General features: G+C 41.2%; 1 protein-coding gene and 1 pseudogene across 3 annotated transcripts in view; both read right to left on the bottom strand.

Annotated features, from left to right (window-relative positions):
* yeats2 (YEATS domain containing 2) overlaps positions 1–4,365 on the bottom strand; it is a 39,902-nt gene extending 35,537 nt beyond the window's left edge. Inside the window, exons 1-8 of one of the 3 annotated variants that reach the window (XM_027143238.2) lie at positions 4,096–4,365; positions 3,645–3,665; positions 3,338–3,452; positions 2,812–2,909; positions 2,374–2,466; positions 1,256–1,477; positions 830–942; positions 3–164 (exon numbers count right to left, since the gene is read on the bottom strand). In XM_027143238.2, coding sequence (XP_026999039.2) covers positions 3–164; positions 830–942; positions 1,256–1,477; positions 2,374–2,466; positions 2,812–2,909; positions 3,338–3,437 — 788 coding nt within the window. In that variant the 5' untranslated portion in view covers positions 3,438–3,452; positions 3,645–3,665; positions 4,096–4,365. The remainder of the gene's footprint in view (positions 1–2; positions 165–829; positions 943–1,255; positions 1,478–2,373; positions 2,467–2,811; positions 2,910–3,337; positions 3,453–3,644; positions 3,666–4,095) is intronic. The other 2 variants (XM_027143237.2, XM_027143239.2) reach the window with 2 other exon arrangements.
* An 8,254-nt stretch (positions 4,366–12,619) lies between these two features.
* LOC113640657 lies at positions 12,620–20,520 on the bottom strand (annotated as a pseudogene).
* Positions 20,521–23,412: the final 2,892 nt, after the last annotated feature.

Raw genomic sequence — 23,412 nt, 5'->3', positions numbered from 1 at the left:
ACCTCACCTCCACCAGGTCATTGGGTTTATAGCTGGGGTGCAGGAAGAACCAAACCTTCTTCACAAAATGGTCGATGCTGGGCTCCTTCCTTGAACCTCGGACATACACCATCCACTTATGGGTGGACTGGTCATTCTCTTCTCTCTTATCAGGAGCTATGTACCTGAGAGAGACAGACAGAGAACGATACACAAAGGAAGAAAGAATGAAATCTAGATAATTTGACAAAGGCAACTGAAACAAGAGACACATGATGCCATCTAACAAGACCTATGCATAAGAAATGAAGCGGCACAGATAAATCAAATAATGTACATTTTTAGTTGTTTGAAAGCAGTCATTAAGATGCTAATTTGATTTAATATTATATTAGTGATAATATTCACCTTGCTTTAGCCATCTTTATCTTTTTTATTCATGTTACATAGGTTTTAATTTATTTGTGCTTGTATAGTGCATTTCCCATTTTTGCTCAATGTTAATGCTTAATATGGTTAACAAGGCCTTCTTCTGTGTTGCTCCTGTGATGGTTTGTAACCCGTGAACATTTGTGTACTGCTGGGATTTCAATAAAATACTTAATATGATTTTTCTGTATAGAGATGACAAATTCTTGCAAATTGTTACATATTATTATATAATATTTGTATTACATTATACACATATTAGCAGCAACTATTTGCAAAAACAAAGTTTGAAGAAAGTGGGTATGCAAAGAGCACAAATGTTTCTTGACAGCGATATGAGGTTGGCAAGATCGATCAGGATAACAAACATTAGTAAAACCACAAAACGCCAAGTAAAGACAAAAACATCACGGTGTTGTACTTTGAAACGTTGCCCACAACAATGGTTTTCTTCACGTAGAGTCGTGATGCCTCGTCTCCCGTAGTGTGGAATGTGAAGTGCTGGTCTACAGATGATGGCACACCAAATGTATCCTATATAAATAGATGCCCAAGAAAGGAAAAAAGAAAAATTTATACCTGCATGTATTATATACACAACATTACATCCTTATGTTTCATGTGATGTGATATGCCATTCTAAAGACTTTGCATTTTTCAATTGCACTTTCATTTATACTGATAATTGACTGCCCTCATGTACAAGACATCGTCAACAAGCAGCAGTACAGAGGATGGGACCATGCTGCTTCATAGCTTTGTTCATTTGGATATCTACAGAACATAAGGGAAAGCTTTACAGAAAATGCTGAGCAGATATTGTTACACACTGCCTCAGTGAGCTCACCTTGCCAGTATTGCGTCCCGGTCTGCGCTCCAGATGCCTGAGGTCTTCCTCTTTCCAGCCCTGACTGTCTCTTTCTCCTGGCTCTGTTGGCTGACTCAGGGATTCAGTCTCTGAGTGGCCTACAGAATGTGCCTCTGAACCCTGGTTTAAAGGAGATGACGAGCGAGACGGAGACTCCAGGAAGCGCTTGATAGCTGGATGGTTCAAATCACTCACTGAGGACTTAAGGTTAAGGAGAAAAAAAAAGTGTGGTTCAAAATTCAAAATGTAGTAAATTTTTATAATCAATAGTCAAACATCTTCACAAACAATTAGATTATTAAAATTATTCTGTTGTAGGATGATTTTGATCATTCTGAATACTGCATACAGGGGACTAGAACCTGCATTTCTGGCCTGATACCCTATAATTATAAAAAGACCTGAAACACTGGTTTCTTTAAAAAAAAAATAAATAAATAAAATTTCAAGTCATACAGATACAGATGAGCCTTATATATTCTCTGCTATGGCATGGGTTGTGAACTGATCTGCATTGCTCCAGATTTAAACCAGGAAACCAGAAACAAACTGCATGTGTTATAAATTCTACTGCAGCGAGCTTTCACTTTCTCGCTTTAACCAGCGAGTGTTCTGGAGAAAATTCTCTCTGATGGATATCAACATGCATTTAGGTAAATTATTTAATTGAAGGCAACTCATTGGAATAAAGTCAGAAACAGAACAATTAAAAAAGGGGGGTTACACTGAACCGTCTGAAACAAAGTGAATTGAACCTCTCTCGTGCGCTCACACACACGTAAGGTAATTTAGTGCTACAAAGCCACCTAGAGTATAACCTGAACTCGTGATCAAACTGTGGATATCAACTACACAGCAACCCCTACCCACTACAACCCCTGACAAACAATTTGTTTTATAGCCATAATCTAATAATTAGTGGTTAAGCATTAAAAGGTAACAGTCATAGCAATTTAGTCATGTTGGTCAATTATCTGTAAGTGATGCAGATGGACCTTCACACTTCAACTAACCTACAACATTTACATCTATAAATAATTCTTGCTTTCCCAACATTTACATCAGTTGACACTTTAACAAAGTGAGAGCCGTTTTACCTCAGAAACTTTCATCAGGCCAGCACTGGTGTAGAAACTGGCCACAATGCAGGCTCTCAGCTTGTCCATCATCCTCCTCGCCTCGTTTAGACGCTGCAGAGAAAACATTTTGTACCGTTCACATGCCTACTGTTTCACATGAATGTAATTAGTATTTGCTAATTGCATAACAAAGAGGTAACCACACGCACCAGCTATAAAATAGAATACTCATATGTGTATAAACAACCACAAAGCAATACTTGTGGACATGTGAACAATCCACACCATATTTCCAAACTTTCCAAATCTTATAAAGCAAATGTTTCAAAACACAGATAACTACAAGGCCCAGCAAGTTTGCCATAAAGTCTTTGAAAGACTACACTATGCGAGAGAATTTCAACTAATAACTATAAATAAATAAACACAAACAAGACACACACAGACAGGCATTACCTGGCCAATGACCTCAATCTCATGTTCCTTGTTTTTCATCTCCAGGACAAACTGGTCTCTGATGATCGCTTCGATCTTCTGTATCGTGGCATCACGTGCTTAAAAATAAAACAACAACGACGAGACAAGAAGTTTAACATGATTTCACTGCCACTAAGTTTAAAGTAGGCATCATCAGTTTAGTGTACACAAGAGCAAATGAAGTTGCATCTATAACAGGCTCTATGTGATGAACACATCGTGGCGTATGATGTTAAAATAAGAAGATAATCAACAACGGCGTGGTGTGGGTCGGTCCAACAAGATGCAAAAGTTAGCGTTATAACCTAAAGTAAATTATTATCCTATAACAGAACATCCTGTGTGTTTAATTCTACTTCTACCAAAGAATTTATGTCCATTAATAAATGCCACATCATGGGTTTTTAAAAAGCATTTACAGTTACTAGTAATCGAATGGGTTTCATCAACTACAGAAATTCTACACCATCTGCATTGTTTTAAAGCAAAAACAGACAAGTTTTACCATTCTGTTCGAGTACTTTGCTCCTCTTGCTCTGCTGCACTTGGGTTATGTCTTCATAGTCTGGATCTTTATCCTCCAGTTTCCTTTTAATTCCTGACATAGCTGTGTGAAAGCACTTAAACAGATTCAGATTGCTGTTATCTGGCTATCTTACTATCTACACACACAGACACACATACAGTGTAATAAATAAATACACAATATAATGTTTTTAAAGAGATAAAAGTTTCTGACAGCTTAATAACATCCATCACACTGACACTATTAACGTTTATGCAGTTCAGTTAGCTAGCTTGCTAAAAATTACCTGTTAGCATGCAGCATTTGCCTTTTTTGTAAACGTAAAAAACAAACAGAAAAAACCCACAATAATATAATTAGCACGACTAAAAACGTAACCAATCGCAGTTATTTGTGCACATAAACGCAACAAACTAAAGTCAGAGCGGTGCCTAAATTTGTCTTTGAGCATTTAGCGTGGTTTAAACGCGTTGTGTTGACGCGAAATAAGGGACTCATTCAGCGGGCAAATGTCTCAGGAAACATCGGTGAACGCCTGAGGCCTTAGCCTAGCTGCTGGCTAGCGTTTAGTTAGCGTTGTGTAATTCAGTTAGAACACAGCAAAAAAACCAACAGCACTTTAACTAATCACCGAGATGTTATCTTACAATTTACACCCTCCAAATTGCGATTTTTATGCACAGTGCAGGCAGAGATATATGAAACAAGCACATAAACAAACCCGAATGTAAAGTTACCTGTGACACTACAGGAGACACAGCAGAAGATTTAAACGCGGATAAAGTTACAGCTGAACACACAGCGAGTTCATTCTGCCTGCAATTCTCCAAAATATCACAGCTTCTTTAGATTATGGCCTCTCAAACAGCATGCAGGTGATAATATAGTGTTGGTGATTTGTTTTGTATTGACGCTAGCTAAAGCCCAGGCTAACAGCAGGCATTATTCCATGTGTGCTAACAGCATGGAGAATTAGGCCTCGACATTTCAGGAACAGTCCACAAGATGGCGTTAAGAGCCAAACAACTATGATTTATTATAAGGGATAGAACAAAATTGTGCCTTCCTTAATTAGAAAGGTCTGGACAAGCAACTAACACGGCTAAATGTTGTTAGTTACATTTAGTCCCTAACATTAATTGTTTAGATCATCTCTCTCTCTCTCTCTCTCTCTCTCTCTCTCTCTCTCTCTCTATATATATATATATATATATATATATATATATATATATATATATATATATATATAGATAGATAGATAGATAGATAGATAGATAGATAGATAGATAGATATAGATATAGATATATACAGTACAGACCAAAAGTTTGGACACCTTCTCATTCAAAGAGTTTTCTTTATTTTCATGACTATGAAATATAGAGTCACACTGAAGGCATCAAAACTATGAATTAACACGTGGAATTATATACCTACATAACAAAAAAGTGTGAAACAACTGAAAATGTGTCACATTCTAGGTTCTTCAAAGTAGCCACCTTTTGCTTTGATTACTACTTTGCACACTCTTGGCATTCTCTTGATGAGCTTAAAGAGGTCGTCACCTGAAATGGTCTTCCAACAGTCTTGAAGGAGTTCCCAGAGATACTTAGCACTTGTTGGCCCTTTTGCCTTGACTCTGCGGTCCAGCTACCAGAAGTGCAAAGAGTAGCAATTGTGCAAATAGACAAGTGCAGAAAATTTATTTCATACTGGTGCTTCAGGTTTCAACTTTGTCAGACTATTGAACTTCTCTGACTAATCCTTAAATATCGTTTACCCATATATATTTTACCCCTTTGAACATGCCAAACGTATCAGAAGTAAATGAAATATAAACTGCTTCTTTTAAGAACAAACAGACATAATATTATGTACACAATATATATATTATATAATATATTATAATAACCAAAATATAAAATGGAAAAAATAAAAAGAAATTAAATTAACAACAACTATACTAAAATGTAACTAATCTAATACTTGAATAATTACTAATAATTGAAAATAGATGTATATTTATAGCATTTTATACTGTACCTTTATAGTACGTTTAGTATCTTTATTATTATTATTATTATTATTATTATTATTATTATTATTATTGATCTAACAGCCAATTAAATAAATAATAAACCCATTCATGAGAATTTACATGGCCAATTGTTTGTGGACACCTAACCATCACACCCATATGTGAACATCCCAGGTTTAGTCCCCGATTTGATGTTATAATAACCCCCACTCTTTCTGGGAAGACTTTCCACTAGATTTTTGTGGCTGTGGTGATTTGTTTATTTAGACATAAGAGCATTAGTGAGGTCTAGACAAAGGGGTCTGAATGCGGTAAGCATTCCAGTTTATCCCAATGGTGTTCAGTAGTGTTGAGGTCAGGGCTTTATGTAGGCCACGGAGTTCTTCCACTCCTACCTTGGCTGTGCACAAGGGCATTATTATGCTGGAACAGGTTTAGGCCTTTTAGTTTCAGTGAAGAGTAATTGTAATGTTACAACATTGAGAGACACACTATACAATTTTGTTCCTCAAACCTTGTGGCAACTTTGGCTGCTTATGTGTGAGTCAGATGTCCACATACTTTCTGTATATAGTATAGTTGCCAAAGCTTTATTTTAGGGACACATGTTGGTGATGTCAGGGACACTTGATTGCCTGATTAAATGTTGGCTTCAAGGGGTACAACAGATATTTCTTCTCAAACAATTTTATTTTTAAAATTGGTCAAGAAACTATATTCATTTGATGTGTTAGCTATGAGAGCCATTTTGTATGTAGTCCCCCACCTAACCACAACACACACACGCACACACACACTCACACACACACACACACACGCACGCACACACTTCTGCACCTGGGCCGTTATGACAGCTCTTACATGTTTACTTTACCTGCTTTTGTACACTCGCTTTGAAGGTAAAATTGACGTTTTGTCTGCAGTAAGCCATCCCACAGTTTTTCTTCACCTGTGCAGATACAACAGCTCTTACATGTCTGTTTTACCTGCTGTCACACAACACACACAGCCACCTGCTCACATATTAATCTAATCTGTGGGAGAACAAATCACAGACACATTGCTTACAGAAACATAATTTCCTATTATCGTCCAAAATATGATAGTATATCCTGCCATTTTGAGAAGTGTCAATCTCATGTGAACTATTTTGTTTTTTCAGCGTCTTCTGGAATCTCTTTCCAAATTAAGGGCTCCAGATAAATCCTTCCTAACACACACACACACACACACACACACACACACACACACACACACACACACACACACACACAAATAATATAGTTTTAGATAGGAGGAATGACTGAAATGCTAGATCAGGGAATAGGGAACAGCTCATCCTTTTGCTATTACTAATACAACGCTAAACTAGAGTAAAATCCTTGGAGATAAAATCACAGTTTCCATTAATAAATACTTCAATATTATTATACCTTATTATCAGGTATATATATATATATATATATATATATATATATATATATATATATATATATATATATATATATATATAAACTATAAAAATAGGACTAGAAAGTAGAATACCAAACAAATGATGACTAGAAAACCAGGATGCAGGTAAATCAAAATCAAGACAGCACCTTTAATAAAACAACTAAATTAAAGTACTACAATTGTTTAAATTCATTTTGTTCTCATTAATCTACACTCAGTAGCCCATAATGACAAAGTGAAGACAGAATTCTGGAATTGTCTATAAATTTATTAAAAAGAAAAAACTGAAATATCACATGTACGTATGTATTCAGACCCTTTACTCAGTACTTAGTTACAGCACCTTTGGCAGAAATTAAAGCCTCAAGTCATTTTGGGTATGACGCACCAATCTTTGCACACCTGGAATGGGGAATTTTCTACCATTCTTCTTGGCAAATCCTCTCAAGCTCTGTCAATTTGGATGGGGACCGTTGGTGGATAGCAATTAAAATTAAGTTACTATATATCTCTAACATCTATCCACATTGAGAAAGCCAGAGGTCATGGTGGCAAGAAAAATCTCCCTTAACTGATATGATGAAGAAACCTTTGAGAGGTACCTGGCTCAGAAGGGAACCCATCCTCATTTGGGTGACACTTGACAGTAATTAATGTAAATGTCAATAATGTCCGTGTCGAGGTTAAGGTGAGTGGAAGGAACCCAAATGCAGGACATTAATTTAATTAGAAGAGTTTAATAACAGGTTGTTAAGGAAAACCAGGGTGGCAGAAGAGATGTGATTTATAACACCACTGGAGGACTTGGGACCTGAGGCCATCCAGGACATAGAGCTTGCCCTCCGGACAGCCATCGGGAATAGGCGGGTTGGATGTGACTTCTTTGACTCTATGAACGTGCTCGGCAGCGGCCTTGACAAAATCCGGGTAAAACTGATGGGAGAGGGTGTCGGGCTTGACGTTCTTGGTCCCAGGGCAGTAGTGAAAAGTTGGAACCCCCCAAAGAAGAGAGCACATCTAGCCTGTCAAGGGTTAGCCTCTTAGCTGTCCGGAGGTACTTGTGATCTGTCCAGACCAGAAAAGGTTGTTCTGCCCCCTCCAATCAGTGACACCACTCCTCCAGGACAAGTTTGATGGCCAGCAGCTCACATTCTCCAATAGCATAGTTCCGTTTGGAGAGGGTGAGTCGACGAGAGAAAAATGCACAAAGGAGAAGCTCAATGTCCTTGGGGTCCCTCTGGAACAAAACAGCTCTGATGGTTGAGCAAGGAACTGGTTGAGCATGTCCCGCAATATGCCATTGACAAGCGCCTAGAATACCGCTGGAGCATTAGTTATGCCAAATGGCATCACCAGGTACCTGGCATCACTAGGTAGTGACCAGTGGGGGTGTTGAACACTGGGGAGTGGCATGTGTAGATTGACAGAGAGGGGGGTGGATTATTAGGTATGATTGTAATCATGTGATAGACAACATACATTAAGTGCAGACAGGGTCTTCGGCAAGACTAGCTATGACAGCATAACTGAAAGGGAGATCCAGAAGGTGACACAGACATGAGGGCTTCCTGGGATGTAAAGCAACTCACCACTAAGGGTGATAAGGTGACAGCATCCAAACATCCCAGTTTACCAAACACTTTGTGCCCATGATCCCTCGGGATTTGCTCCTTTACCTAAGAAAAACTATTCATAAAAAAAGCTAGACTAAATAAATGTGTATTTAGCTTGTCCTAAAACCACTCCTGTGTTGTCTTGGGTGTGTGCTTAGGGTCAGGGTCATGTTGGAAGGTAAACATTCTTCCCAGTCTGAGGTCCTGATTGCTGTGGAACAGGTTTTTTTGAGGATATCTCTGTACTTTGCTCCATTCAGATTTCCCTCAACCCTGACTAGTTTCCCAGTCCCTGCTGCTGACAAAACTGTTGGGATAGTATTGTGCAGGTGATGATCAGTTCCTGGATTCCTCCAGACATAACGTTTAAAATTGAGGCCAGATAGTTCAATCTTGGTTTCCTTTGTTTTTTCACAATTTTGTTCCTCACAGTTTGAGAGTCCTTCAGGTGATTTTTTTTGCAAACTCTAAGTCAGAGTGACTATCAGGTTCCTGGTCACCTCTTCTACCATGGTCCTTCTCCCGTGAATGCTCAATTTGGCTGGGCGACCAGCTCTTGGAAGAGTCCTAGTTGTGCCAATTGTCCTCCATTTGAGAATTATGGAGGCCGTTGTGGTCTTGGGGATCTCCGGTGCAGCAGAATTTTTTTGTAGCCTTCCCCAGATCTGTGCCTTGCAACAATCCTGTATCTGATCTCTGCAGGTAGTTCCTCAGTGACTTCATGGGTTGGTTTTTGCTCTGATATGTATTTCTCAGCTTCTATTGGAAATGTGTGCCAATCCAAATAATTTTCAATCAGTTTGATATATCACAGGGGGACTCGAATCAAGGTGTAAATGTCAGGACTCAGCTCGGACTTTGGCCATGTGCTTTGTGTTTACGTTTTGTTTTCATGTGTCTGCCCCGCCCTTCTCTTCCTGCCTGCCTCTCTTCCACACCTGTCCCTCATGTATCTGATTAATTATTTGTACTATTTAGTTTTGCCACTTTGCCTTGAGCAGGGCGGAATCCTCTGGTGTCTTTGGTTGTTGTCCTGTCTCAATTCTGTGTTCATGTTTTCCCAGTTTTTGTTAAGCTTCCTGCATTTGGGTCCGATTTTATCCCGTGTTCATGACAGAAGGATTCCGCCAGACCAGGACTCAGTAGGAGAGCTGCAGCTTGGACCGGCCAATTGGGAGCATTTATTTTTTTTTCTCTTATTGGATTTTTTCCCCCTGGACTTTGCGGTTTTGGTGACATTGGTCAGCATTTTTCCTGTGAGGGACGCCGCGCCGCTTCCAGTTTCTCCCTGGGGGGCGCCGCCTCAATCCCTTTTTGTGGGCCATGTCACCATCCCAAGTTTTGTTTTGATTTTTTTGGTGTCTCTCGGTTCTCCTGTCCTGCTGTGGACGTCGCTCGGCCCTCCTGTTCGGCTGTGGACTGGACGTCGCTCGGCCCTCCTGTTCGGCTGTGGACTTCCTGCTTGCCTCTGCACACTTGTCCCTCATGTGTCTGATTAATTATTTGTACTATTTAGTTGAGCCGCGTTGCCATGAGCAGCGTGGAAAACTCTGGTGTCTTTGGTTGTTGTCCTGTCTCAATTCTGTGTTCATGTTTCGTGTTTTTTAATTTAATAAATCCCAGTTTTTGTTAAGCTTCCTGCATTTGGGTCCGATTTTTTCCTGTGTTCATGACAGTAAAAATATCTTAGCAATAATCAATTGAAATGGGAGGCACCTGAGTAAAATTTAAAGTTTTGCAATTAGTAGTATCGTGTGTGTCTGTGTGTGTATGGAGTGTCACTCTGAGGTCCGGTGCAGCTTCTTGTCAATGCGGTGCAACTGTGAAAAAAATTGGGCGGGGCATGGCAGTGACATCCATCAGTATGACAGTGGCAGGATCATGGCATGAACAAGAAGATTATCCCAGCATAGCAGTGACAAAATACATGAAGTTTTTTGGGTTCATCAGAGTCAAGAAGAACACAGGACAAATCATGCTCAAGCATTTTATACTGTTTTCCCTCTTTGTAGTTTAAATGAGGTTCCGTGTAAGAACTGAGTGTCTCTTAAATGGCTGGATAACACAATGTTATTTAGCCAGATTTCTTTAAATGTTAATCATGGTCACATACACCTTGGCTTGGTATTGTTACAATTGTTATCACCCATATGGTTGGTTTAAATCCTGGTCACATAGTCCCTTTGTTCATGGAATCCCTGATGTCCTGCTGCCACTCCCATACTAACAATTTAACCAAGTTTATTCATTTAGAGTTCTAAACATATTACCTTATGATACTTAAGCCTTTTTAGGAATGAGCTCTTTCAGATGTATATCTTGGAGTTGAATCTGGGTGCATACAATCTGTAATTTCTTGCAGTAGCAACACTTTTGGGGCCCCGGAGTGGAGTTGGTGGCCTTCTAGGCAGAGGGGGTGGTTTAGATCTCCGTCAGAGCTGGGGCAAGTGTAGCAAAAAGAGTCTGGCAGCATGCAGTATGATCAGGCATCTTCATCTTCATCTTCCTCATCTGCAGTTTTCAAGGGCAAATCAGTGTGGGAGAGCAGAGAACAGATGTTAGCTTCAGCTGCCTAAGGCCCTTTACCTCTCTGGAAGGGCTGCTCCCCATGCAGCATGTGCATTTTCTGGCTGAGGGTAAAGAGTTGGGAGCCTCACTCTGATTGGGTGATGATTTTTTTGGCTGGAAACTTCCACCCAACCTAGCCACCATGTGCTCTCTGGCTGTCCAAAACAAATGCGGTGCTGAAGCATCGCTGTCCTTTCAGCACCACTGCGGAAGTAGCGATATTAGCGGGAGAACGATGTTTAAGGGTGCATGCTCTCACAGTGCCCCCATTCACTTCTGAACTTAGTAAAGTGTAGCAAAAAGGGTATTCTGGTATTCTGTTTCCACAGTCCATCGGCATTCCTGTGCTGTGCACCCGCTCGGTGTTGCAACTGAAATGAGAAGTCTTGCAATGCAAAGAACCACCAAGTAACTCTGGCATTAGTCTCGTTAGCCTCAGATATCGATTAGACAGGCAAAAGGGAGAACCACATACTTCCAGTGCTCAGAGGTGGTGCTGAAGGTCATTTTTTCTTTTGCACCGGGGCGAGGGCAACTTGCCAGTATCCTTTAGTTAGGTCAGGGTGGAGATGAACCGGGCTCTATCAAGCCGTTCCACTTGGTCATCGATCCGGGGAAGAGAATAGCCATTTAATACTGATACCTGGTTGAGTCGCCAGAAGTCATTACATAGGCACAGGCTTCCATGTGGCTTCAGGAGAACCACAATGGGGCTAGACCAAGGACTGGCAGACCAGTCAATGATGCCTTCCTGTAGCATTTGACCACCTTCTGCTTCTATGGCCTGGCGGCTGGCTTCGGGGACTGTATATGACTGCTGCTTTACCGCCACCCCGGGGGGTGTCTTGATTAAGGATGTACCGATCCGATATTTTGGATCGGAATCAACGCTGATCCAAGCATTTTGAGTGGATCGGGTATCGGTGGTGCCTGACGGATCCAAATTAGATACCTGTTGTCATGGGTGTCGGAACCATTATATGTGGGTGAGACAGGACCCACCCACTTTTTAAGACCAATAATATTGCACCCACCCACTTTTATATTTTTTTACGTTTCAGAGCGCCGCCAGTCGAATCCATTCTGCTTGAGGAATGCCCTAATAAATTAAACTCCATTCTGCAAGTTACCTACAGCATTGACCACGCTCCTGCTTCCTGAAATCCATGGGCGTCGGAACCATTATACGTGTGTGCGACAGGACACACCCACTTTTTATTTTCTTCTGACGCCCATGCCCGTGGTGGTCTATTAATGAACAGCAAACATCATAGACTATTGCTTGAACTTATAAGAAAAATACACTTATATATTAAATTACATTAATGAAAATAAATATAATAAATTTTATGGTAAATATGTTGCACAACTGCCTGTGACAGACAGGCAAGTTAGCAGGCACCCTTTCCATTTACCTCAGCACGTTAAACATGGGTGCAAGGTTTACTGTTTAATACATTTTGCATTGTATTTCAAGAGTTCTAATTTAAGATTCACTTTAAAATATTGCCTTTTCTTCAGAAAGTAATTTAATTTAATAATTGCAGTATATACAGTATATGTGTGTGTGTGTCACGGTTAGACAAAGGCAAGTGAGGATCCAATTACAGTAAATCCGTTTAATGAACAAAACACGACACAGGAACACAGACAGGTAGGCAGGACTAGGCAAAACACCGGGCTGATAGCAAAGAGGAAAACATACATACCCATATAATGACTCGTGACAGGGAAGTGAACAAACAGTGTATATATATGACATGTGACATGGTGACATGAACGAATCAAGCAGCAGAGACAATGAGAGACAGAGACGACACACCTGAGGGAAAGATTGAGTACAATTAGTGTCCATGGTCACAAACAAGTGGGCGGGGCAAAACAATGAGCAGCAGGGCAAGACAGCAGACAGAAACAGAGCAAACACAGACAGGCTCATTACAATATATATATATATATATGGTTTAGATTGTTATACCACTAACTGTTAACTGTTTGCTAATGCATTAATACTTTTTTAAGGTTACTTGTGTTTTCATTTTTCATCCAGTATTGGGCATTTTTGTATGTCTTTGCCAGAAACAAATAAATCTTAATAACTAAGCGAATTGTATAAATTCGTTAGTTTAAAAGGTAGAAAAAAACACAGATATCGGATCGGTATCGGCCGATACTGGCAAACGCGGGTATCGGAATTGGATTGTAAGAGAAAAAGTGGTATCGGTGCATCCCTAGTCTTGATCTCTAGGTGGATAAGATGGGTTAGGCCCGGGGGATGAGGAGAACACAAACTGGTCAACCAACTCCGTCTAATCCTGCCGCTGGGATGGAGTGAGTTGAGCCCCCCACTGGACCAAGGTATGCTCTCTGGTATCTATGGGGGCACACGCAAATTAAAACACAGCAGAGACAGGCTCTAGACAATTTTTCAAAAGGTTTACATGATAAAGCTGCGTATCTGCGTACTTACCTGGCTGTTGCAGGCAGTAGTTGGCAGTCCCCATCCTCTTGATGACTATGTACGGGTCTTGCAATTGTGCTAGGAACTTACAGGCGGTGGGGCAAACTCTCAGTTGTGTGTGGGTGATTGTAGGCCTTTTGCCGATCTCTCTGCCATGTTTTCATGTGTTCCTTCACAATCGGATTAACTTGGTCAATACGTGATGGCATTTCTTGAATTTCTCTGAGAGAAGACCCAAACCTCACACCTGTTCACACCTGAATGGATGATGCAAAGCTTTTCGGGCCCCCAGGTGGCCTCCCAGCAGGTGAGCATGGGCGAGGTGCATAAGCAGTTAAGTTTTACTCATGGGAACCACCAATGATTAACTTAGACCTCTTCACTCCATGATTTTATAAAGGAGCCCTTGGTGGATTAGGGAGTAAGTAGCGGGCAGGTCTTGATCGTTGTACACCTTTTTGACTTCAATCTTCATCACCTGGCCCCAACAATGGCAGAAACGGTTATCCTCCTTTTGCTTCCGGCCAAAACTGCCCTCCTTGGAAAACTGGTGATACATAGCTGAGACAGGGTTATTATATTTGCAAGGTGCCTCACCTTTAGATGACGTATAGTTCCTTTCTGAGCCATATATCCTTTCTTGGGACGAGGAATGGGGGTGGTTTGGCTGAGAACCCGGGCCAATACCGACCATTACCGGAAATACCGGCAAGGTATGTAGGGCACAGCCTGTTAGCCAGGCTTTGAAATGTTTTAGGATAGGGTACTCAATGGCACTGTCATTGCTCAGGGCAAAGCAAGAGAGCTGGGCTTCCCCAGAAAGAAATGGCATCAGAACTTGGGATGAATCCTCATCAGACCATTCTTTGCACAGCGCGAGATGCTCAAACATCTGCCGAAATGCATTGATGTAATCCTCTGCCATCAATTTGGTAAGCATGGCGTCACAAGAGGTTGGATACTAATATCCAGCCAGCTGCGTGCATGCTTTTGGCCAGTTCCTTGGTAATGGCTTGCTGCTGCAGACTGGCTTCCATCAGATGCTTAAGGACTTGCTCCATAATGACGCAGGGCCATGGGGTCCTTTAACGTCGTTGCTCAGGGGCCCACCAATGAAACCTTGTTGATCCTTGAACCTACATCTTTCTGAGCAGTTGTCTAGCACTTTAACCACTGAGCTACCACTTCCCACACCTACAGTATAACCTCCACTCTTCTAATAAGGCATTCTAGTAGAATTTAGACCAGATTTATGCCAATTCAGCCACAAGAGCACAAGAGGTTGGATACTAATATCCAGTTCTTTTTTGTTTCTTTCATAATCATCTTCTCTGTGTGGCTTGGGGAGAGGGTGAAACAGTTATCTGTCAAGTCAAGTCAATTTTATTGTCAAATCACCCCAGCACATGTTCTTTGGTGAGTGAAATTCTTGGGAGCGAACTCCAGAAATCGCAGAACAATTTACATACAGTAATTAAACAGAAATTAAGAACAGTTTATATACGGGTGAAAATGTGCAAAATGCTCAATACCAGGTGAAATTTGCAAATGTAAAAAAGATGCAATATGCTCGTACACAGTCAGTACACACAGTGTATGATAAGACACATTATATTTACAATCACTACACATTATATACGATATGTACTTTTATATATAATCTTTTTAAAATTTATGATTATAATCTTGATTGCTCTAAATGGTACTTTTAACTGATTATGTATCTTATATTATGTGACCTGTATGAGTACATCCTCAGAATTTCTGAAAACTAAAAGGGATTATAAAATTTCATATTTTTTTGCAAAAGGCCTATATTTTTTTATTTGACAACTAGAGAGATGCCAGTATTAAGATTTCCCTAATAGAAATGTAGTATGCTGATAACACCAAAATGCATTTGGAATACATAGTATAAAAGCACTAGTTTTCAGAATGACTGTTTTTGTTTTCTCTTAGAGTAATACTCAAAAACCTTTATGTTAAAAAGATTGAAAACTGGGGTGTGAAACACACAAACGTTTTTCTTTAATAAAAGATAGCACTGGTAACTTGTTTATAAAGAGACAGCTTTAAATGTAATACAATTGGCTGAAACTGACAGATAAATCTTCACACTGTTTATGCTAAAATGCAGGTTGATGTGGCTGAAATAAAATCCCAGTCATTTTCATGATCTGGCTTAGACCAACTAGCTATATGGCAAGGCTGTATCGAATAGCATAGGCACTATATTCATTCACACATTAGACACCATTGCCCCAATCTGATTACAGAAGGTTAGAGATAAAATGCTTGCACCGTGATATAATAGTCATACTCACACCCTCAAGAGAGAAACTCGTAACCTCGAGTGAAAGTGGAGGAAAAACTAAATTAGAGGTTTTTAGAATTGCGTATAAGGAAAGTATAGACAGTCTCTAAAAGCTGCCAGGGCTGAGCACCTGAGCAAACTCATAGAAAATAACCAGAACAATCCTAGGTTTTTATTTAGCACAGTTGCTAGATTAACAAAAAACAGAAATCTGAACAGACTATTCCATCACATTTCAGTAGTGAGGATTTTAGTATCAGGAATAAAATAGGTGATCACCCCGGTCTCAACTAAGGCTCTAGACACACAACTACAGTGCTTTACAAGTACAGGACAGGAAGAGTTAGATAAACTTATTACTACAGCTAAATCAACAACATGTTCACTAGTAACCCCATTCCAACTAAATTACTGAAAGAAGCGTTACATAAACCTGGTGAGCCTCTTCTTAATATTATTAACTCCTTGTTATCTTTAGGTTACTGTACATCCCTAAATCCTTAGAGTTGGCAGTTATTAGGCCACTCATCAAAAAACCTAATTTAGATCCAAATGAACTATCAAATTACAGACCTATTTCACACATCAAGCATCACGTTAGTTCTGGCAGGCCATGTCCTCAAGCGTGCACCAGCTGTTAATCAGCTGTCCACGACGTGCACCAATCCGGTTACGACATCCATATTAACCGACCTTTAAATTCCCATTCATAGAGCCGCTCTAGCGCCTCGCTGCTGCTTTGATCTAAACGGCGCTTCGTTGCTGCTGCGATTTAAACTCAGTGGCTATTAAGAGTTTAAACCGCAAGCTGTCTCCCTTTGTGTTCGCGGTATGGAACTATAAGCGGTCGTGATTACTACTGTTGTGTACTTTGAGACTATATGACGCATTTATTAAAGGATGACACACACACACGGACTAAACGAGAATGTTCTTTACTCACATGTGCAGAGAGAGACAAACCGGAAAACATGAACAACCGGAAACACACGCAAAAGTGCATTCTGGGAAATGTAGTTAATTAACAGCATTAACAACATACACAACATTTCCTCCCCTCTTACTCTCTGAGGTATAACACAAGATCACAGATTAACTGTACCACTTAACTTATAAAATTTACTTCCTATTATCAACATACCTATGAACATAGACTTTTTTTTATTTTTTTTTTATATATATATACGTGAACATTGAGTCTTTATTGTTGAGTCATGTTATACAATAACAATACGGTGACCTGGGAATGAGGCTAGACTACCCCAGACCCTAGCTTACCCTTAGGGGATTATTCTGCCCCAAAGCAATAAAGGTAGCCCCTAACTAAGTGTAATCCGATAAATGCCGAGGTGGACGCCGCTCCCTTACTGGATACCGACGGCCTATTTGGTTTCCATTTTCTGCCGAGGGAGATAATGGTTCGTTAGCAAAAGAATCATTTGAGGTCATCGTAGGCTCCTTTGTGGAGACTAATGAAGTTGGAGAATTTACATCAGTGGCATCTGTGATGTCAGGAACATCTGTAACGGTGCTGGCTCCACCAAGCAACTGATCAGTATGTCTCCTCCAGGAAAGATTGTCAGCAGTCTTAACCTTGTATGACACTGGACCTGTCACACAGGCCTCCACAGTAACTGGAACCCATTTCGGACCACTACCATAGTTCCGAGCAAGCACTGATGAGCCTGTTGCAAAGAGTCTGTCTTTGGCTCGCAGATTCCGTCGCTGTACTTGATGCTCTTGTTGCCGTTGAACAGTTTCTTTGAGTGTTGCTGGTTTAATCAGCTCAAAGCTTGTCCTGAGCTCTCTGTTGAACAGCAAATGTGCTGGCGACACTTTGGTGGTTGCATGCGGAGTACTACGATAGAAGAGCAAGAAGCTGTGCAAACGCTGATGGAATGTGCCCTGCCCGAGCGACGCTTTCAAAGCATGTTTCATGGTTCAGGATGGTAGGGTGATGACGTGATATGTTGTACACCATTTGCCCGTAGAAATGTGGCCATCTCGTGAGATGTGAATTGAGGGCCGTTATCTGAGACAAGTTGCACTGGTGATCCAAATCTACTGAAAATTTCTCCCAGTTTCTCAATTGTCTTTTCGGCTGAAGTAGATTTCATAATGGCCACCTCAGGCCACTTGCTGTGTGCATCCATGACTACCAACAGCATTTTGTCCTCGACTGGGCCTGCAAAATCAATATGAATGCGATGCCATGGTTTTTCAGGATATTCCCACGGGTGCAACGGTGCGTTGTGGTGTGTTACGTATGCACTGGCATGAGGTACAGGTCCTGGCTTTTTCCTCAATTTGGCCATCTACTCCCGGCCACCAGAAGTAGCTCCTGGCAATCTCCTTCATGCGGACCATTCCACAGTGTCCTACGTGCAGCTGTTTTAGCACTGGATTGCGTAAAGCCGGGGGAATAACCACTCTCCTTCCCCACAATAAACATCCTGACTGCACTGAAAGTTCAGGACGTCGAGAGATGTAAGGTTTCAGCTCCAGGTCATCGCTCTCCCCTTTGCCTGTCATAACAATATCCAGGACTCTTGACAGGACAGGGTCGTTTCGTGTGCCCCTGCGTACTTGCGCGGCTGTTATGGGGCCCGTTCCACCTGGCTGAAATAGAAAATTTTAGCCACCCTTGCTTCCTTTACCTTTTCAGCAAGAGGCAACCTGGACAGCCCGTCTGCATTTCCATGCAATTCCGACTTTCGGTACTTGATGTCATAGGTGTGAGCTGATAACAACAAAGCCCACCTTTGCATCCTACTTGCAGCAAGAGCAGGAATGCCATGGTGTGGACCAAATATTGCAGTGAGTGGACGATGATCCGTCAGCAGCGTGAATTTCCTTCCAAAAATATACTGGAAAAACTTACGTACTCCAAACACAATGCTCAATGCTTCTTGTTCAATCTGAGCATAGTTTGCTTCTGCTTTGCTCAGACTCCAGGAAGCAAACGCGATTGGCCTCTCTTGACCATTGGGCATGATGTGGGTCAAGACAGCTCCCACACCATATGGGGAAGCATCGCAGGCCAGCTGAATAGGAAGAGCAGGGTCAAAATGAGTGAGTGCATTTGACCTTAGAAGCGTCTCCTTTGCTTTCTTGAATGATTCCTGGCATTCAGAGTTCCACTTCCAACTATTTTCATGTCATAACAATTTGTGCAGAGGTTTCAACAGTGTAGAAATATTTGGAATGAAATGGTCATAATAGTTCAGTAAGCCGAGGAAAGACCGTAACTGGCTGACGTTTTTGGGTACTGGAGCATCCACAATAGCCTTAACCTTGGATGGGGATGTATGCAGACCAGAGGCATCAATGACATGGCCTAAGTATTCAACTGCATCTTGGAAAAATTCACATTTATCCTTATGCACTCTTAATCCGTATTCTTTCAGCCTCACAAGGGTAGCATCCAGGTGTTGTAAGTGCGACTCTTCATCCGTGCCAGTCACTAGAATGTCATCTAGATAACACACAACTCCTGGAAGCCCCACTAAAATCTGATCCATCGCTCGCTGAAAAATGGACGGAGCTGACGTAATTCCGAATGGCAAACGTTTATACCGAAATAGCCCTTTGTGGGTGTTAATGGTGAGAAGTTCTCTGGACTGTTCCTCAACATGCATCTGTAGGTATGCTTGGTTGAGGTCGATTTTGCTGAATCTCTGTCCTCCTGTCAACCCCGCAAAAAAGATCATTAATGTGAGGCAAGGGATATTGTTCAGCTGACAACACTGGATTTACCGTAACTTTAAAATCCCCACAGATCCTTATGCCTCCATCCTTCTTTATAACTGGAACAATAGGTGTTGCCCACTTATTTACACTGACTGGTTCCAGCACTCCATTCCTCACAAGTTCATTTAAGCTCGCCTCTACTTTAGATCTGAGTGCGTATGGCAGGGGCCGGGACTTTAAAAACTTTGGCTGGCTTTCCTGTTCCACTGTCAATTTCACTGTAATTCCTTCCATGCTGCCTAACTCCTGTTTGAAAATTTCACTGTGTTTTTCAAGGACACCTTTGAGGTCCAGGGTTTTAGGTGTTATCTTATGTATGGTCTGCCAGTCCACCTTTAGTTGTTCCAGCCAGGAACGTCCCATCAACGAGGGGTAATCACCTGCAACCACATACAATGGCAGTTTTTTTGTTTGTCCATTCAACTCAACTGTAACTTGGGTGAGCTCTTTCATGGTCACTGATTCTCCAGTATAAGTTTTAAGGACAACATCAGGTGGTTTGAGTGGCAGGTGGCTGAGTATTTCACTGTATACCGCATCTGACACCAGCGATACAGCAGCACCAGTGTCGATTTCCATTTTCACTGGCTGTCCTTCCAGCAGTGCAGTGACTTTATAAGCCTTAGTTCCACCTGCTACAGTGAGCACATGCAAAGGAAATTCCTCATCAGATGTGTCGGTACACTCTTTATTTTCCTGTCCGACTGTAAATACGCACTTCTTTTGTTTCCTTCTGAAAACTGGTTTCTGATGTATTTTTTTCTTTTCCGTTTTATTTTTACATGCCCGCTCAATGTGTCCCTTTTTCTTACAGCTGCGGCACTCCATATCCTTAAACCAGCATGAAACAGATGAATGTCCAGTCTTACCACAACGAAAACATGGGCTTTTAATTTCAGTTTGTTTTTCTGTCTCCATCTTGTACACTTTACTGTTTGAGCGCAATTGCTGGGCTTCTTTAGCAGCCAATTCCATAGATATACTTAGCTAAATAGCTCTTTGCAGTGTCAAGTTGCTCTCAGTTAACAGTCTTTTCTGTATGCCCTCGCAGCACATACTAATCTGTCCCGAAGTGTATCATTGAGCACATCACCAAATTCACAGTGTTCATTTTTTTTAGCACTGCCACAAACACTGCTACAGATTCCCCTTCTAGCTGCTGTCGTCTGTGAAACCGAAATCGCTCTGTAATTACTAAGGGCTTTAGGGAGAAATGTGCTTTAAGAGTGTTCACTATTTGCTCATACGTTTTCTCTCCGGGTTTCTCTGGATGCAGGAGGTTGCACAGTAGTGTATATGTCTTTGGACCTATTACACTCAAAAATGTGGGTACAACTTTCTCTTCAGTAATAGCATTAGCTGCTACAAAGTACTCAAATCTTTCTGTGTAAGAGCACCACTGTTCACTGCTTTCCTCAAAAGGACCCAAATTTCCAAATACTGATGCCATTTTATCCGTTCTCTGTTGTTTAACAAGCAATTCAGTCGCTTATCTGAATCGTTGTCTTCCCTCCCCACTTAGCAGCCAAGGCGCGAATTTGCTGAAGGTCGTAATTCGCGGTATCCTCGTTGCCACTTTTGTTGTGTACTTGGAGACTATATGACGCATTTATTAAAGGATGACACACACACACACACGGACTAAACGAGAATGTTCTTTACTAACATGTGCAGAGAGAGACAAACTGGAAAACATGAACAACCGGAAACACACGCAAAAGTGCATTCTGGGAAATGTAGTTAATTAACAGCATTAACAACATACACAACATTTCCTCCCCTCTTACTCTCTGAGGTATAACACAAGATCACAGAGGAGCTACCCTCCTTCCAGGACATCTGCATCAGGCGGTGTATAAGGAAAGCCCGGAGGATCATCAATAACTCCAGCCACCTGTCCCACAGACTGCTCTCTCTGCTCCCTCAGGAAGACGTCTCCGCAGCATCTGATCCCGCAACTTGTCTTTTGAAAATCATATCGCCCATACTACAAAAACAGCCTTCTTCCACCTTAGTAAAAGCTGAGAAACATCCTGTCTGTATCTGTGTTATGATTCAGCCCGGACTTTTTCTTCGTGGGGGGCGCCGCCTCACTTCCGGGTTGCGGGCCATGTCGCCAGCCCGAGTTTTGTTTTGTTTTGTTTTTTTTGTGTCCTGTGACATCGCCCTGCATTTGTCCAGTGGGGGGCGTCGCTTCTGTGGAGGATTTTTTTTCTTTCCCACCCTCCCTCTCTTCCCGTTCCTGAGAGGTGGGACTGGCCGCGGTGCATCGGGAGTAGCACTCAGCCCGGCAGCTCGGCTCATTATCGTAGACCAGGGGTGGCCAACCAGTCAGAGACCAAGAGCCACATTTTTTACTGTTAGTTTTTTACTGTGTAGCCACATCATACACCTGTTCACACATGATCATCACATTTTTTTCCCCTGCCATTTTGAGAGCGAACTTGACACAAATTGTTTATACAAATGATCTAGCTCCTACTGGGAAACTTTGAGGTATTTTCATCCCACTCACATGCGCGTTTGATGAAAATACCGTATTGAACTCAAGCGAAGCGAACACGCAAAATAAAAAGACACACAAACTTTAATATGAAACCCCTGTCGTAGATGACCACCAGGATGATAGTGGTGAACTCGGTGAAGAAGATAACATTATACACCTGTGGCCGTATTTGCAAGAAATGTTTCTGTACATTGGAATGAAATATTCTTCCTACCGGATGAAGTGCCTCTTATGCCTACCGAAAATCACAGAAATTTTACTTTTTACTTTTACTTCAAATACTTAAGTACATTAAATATCAGAAAATTACTTTTGATACTTAAGTACAGTATATATCAGACACTTTATGAGTTTTACTTGAGTAATATTCTAAAAGGCCACTTCTACCAAAGTCTTTTTCTAGTACGATACTTGTGCTTTTACTCAAGTATTGCTTTCTAGTACCTTATACAACACTGACAGTTCAGTTAGTCCAAGATGCAGCTGCCAGTGTTCTCACAAGGACAAGAAAGTATGACCATATAACCCAAATTTTATCATCTTTACACTGGCTACCTGTTAAGTTTAGAATTGATTACAAACTGCTGCTACTTACATACAATGTTCTTAATGGTTTAGCTCCCATGTATCTAACTAGTCTTCTAACATGTTACAATCCTTCAGGCTCTCTGAGATCACAAAACTCAGGACTTCTGGTAGTTCCCAGAATATCTAAGTCCACTAAAGATGGTAGAGCATTTTCTTATTTAGCTCCCAAACTCTGGAATAGTCTTCCTGATAGTGTTCGGGGCTCAGTCACATTTTCCCAGTTCAAATGTAGATTAAAAACCTATCTCTTTAGTCAGGCATACACATAATACATCCCATAATATTGTGCACTATTACATCATACTTGCACATTTTTTATGAACAGCAGATATGTTAATCCCTCTCCACTGCTTCTCTCTTTCTACCCTTCCCGAAGCATCCAGACATTGTACCAGCTCCGATCGTCTTCCGTGTGATGAAGATTTTGGACCTCCACTGAGATGAGGCCGACTCTGTGAGAATCCTGAGACATCTAGAGATCTACCAGCTCCAGTTGGACTCTGTGATTCTAAAGAGGAGATCTGAACTCCATGCGATCCTTACACCAATACAACATTTGTTTGACTGTATATTTATAATCACACCCTCCAGTGTCACCCATATGAGGATGGGTTCCCATTTGAGTCTGGTTCCTCTCAAGGTTTCTTCCTTTAACAATTCAAGGGAGTTTTTCCTTGCCACTGCTGCCTGAGTCACCTCAGACTTACTCATTGAGGATAAATACTGTACATACACATCGTGAACTATATATATATATATATAA

This window comes from Tachysurus fulvidraco, chromosome 22 (genome assembly GCF_022655615.1).
Source record: "Tachysurus fulvidraco isolate hzauxx_2018 chromosome 22, HZAU_PFXX_2.0, whole genome shotgun sequence".
Classification (NCBI taxonomy): Eukaryota; Metazoa; Chordata; class Actinopteri; order Siluriformes; family Bagridae; genus Tachysurus; species Tachysurus fulvidraco.
The sequence above is the reverse complement of the archived record's forward strand: the minus strand, read 5'-3'. Positions and strand labels throughout refer to the sequence as shown.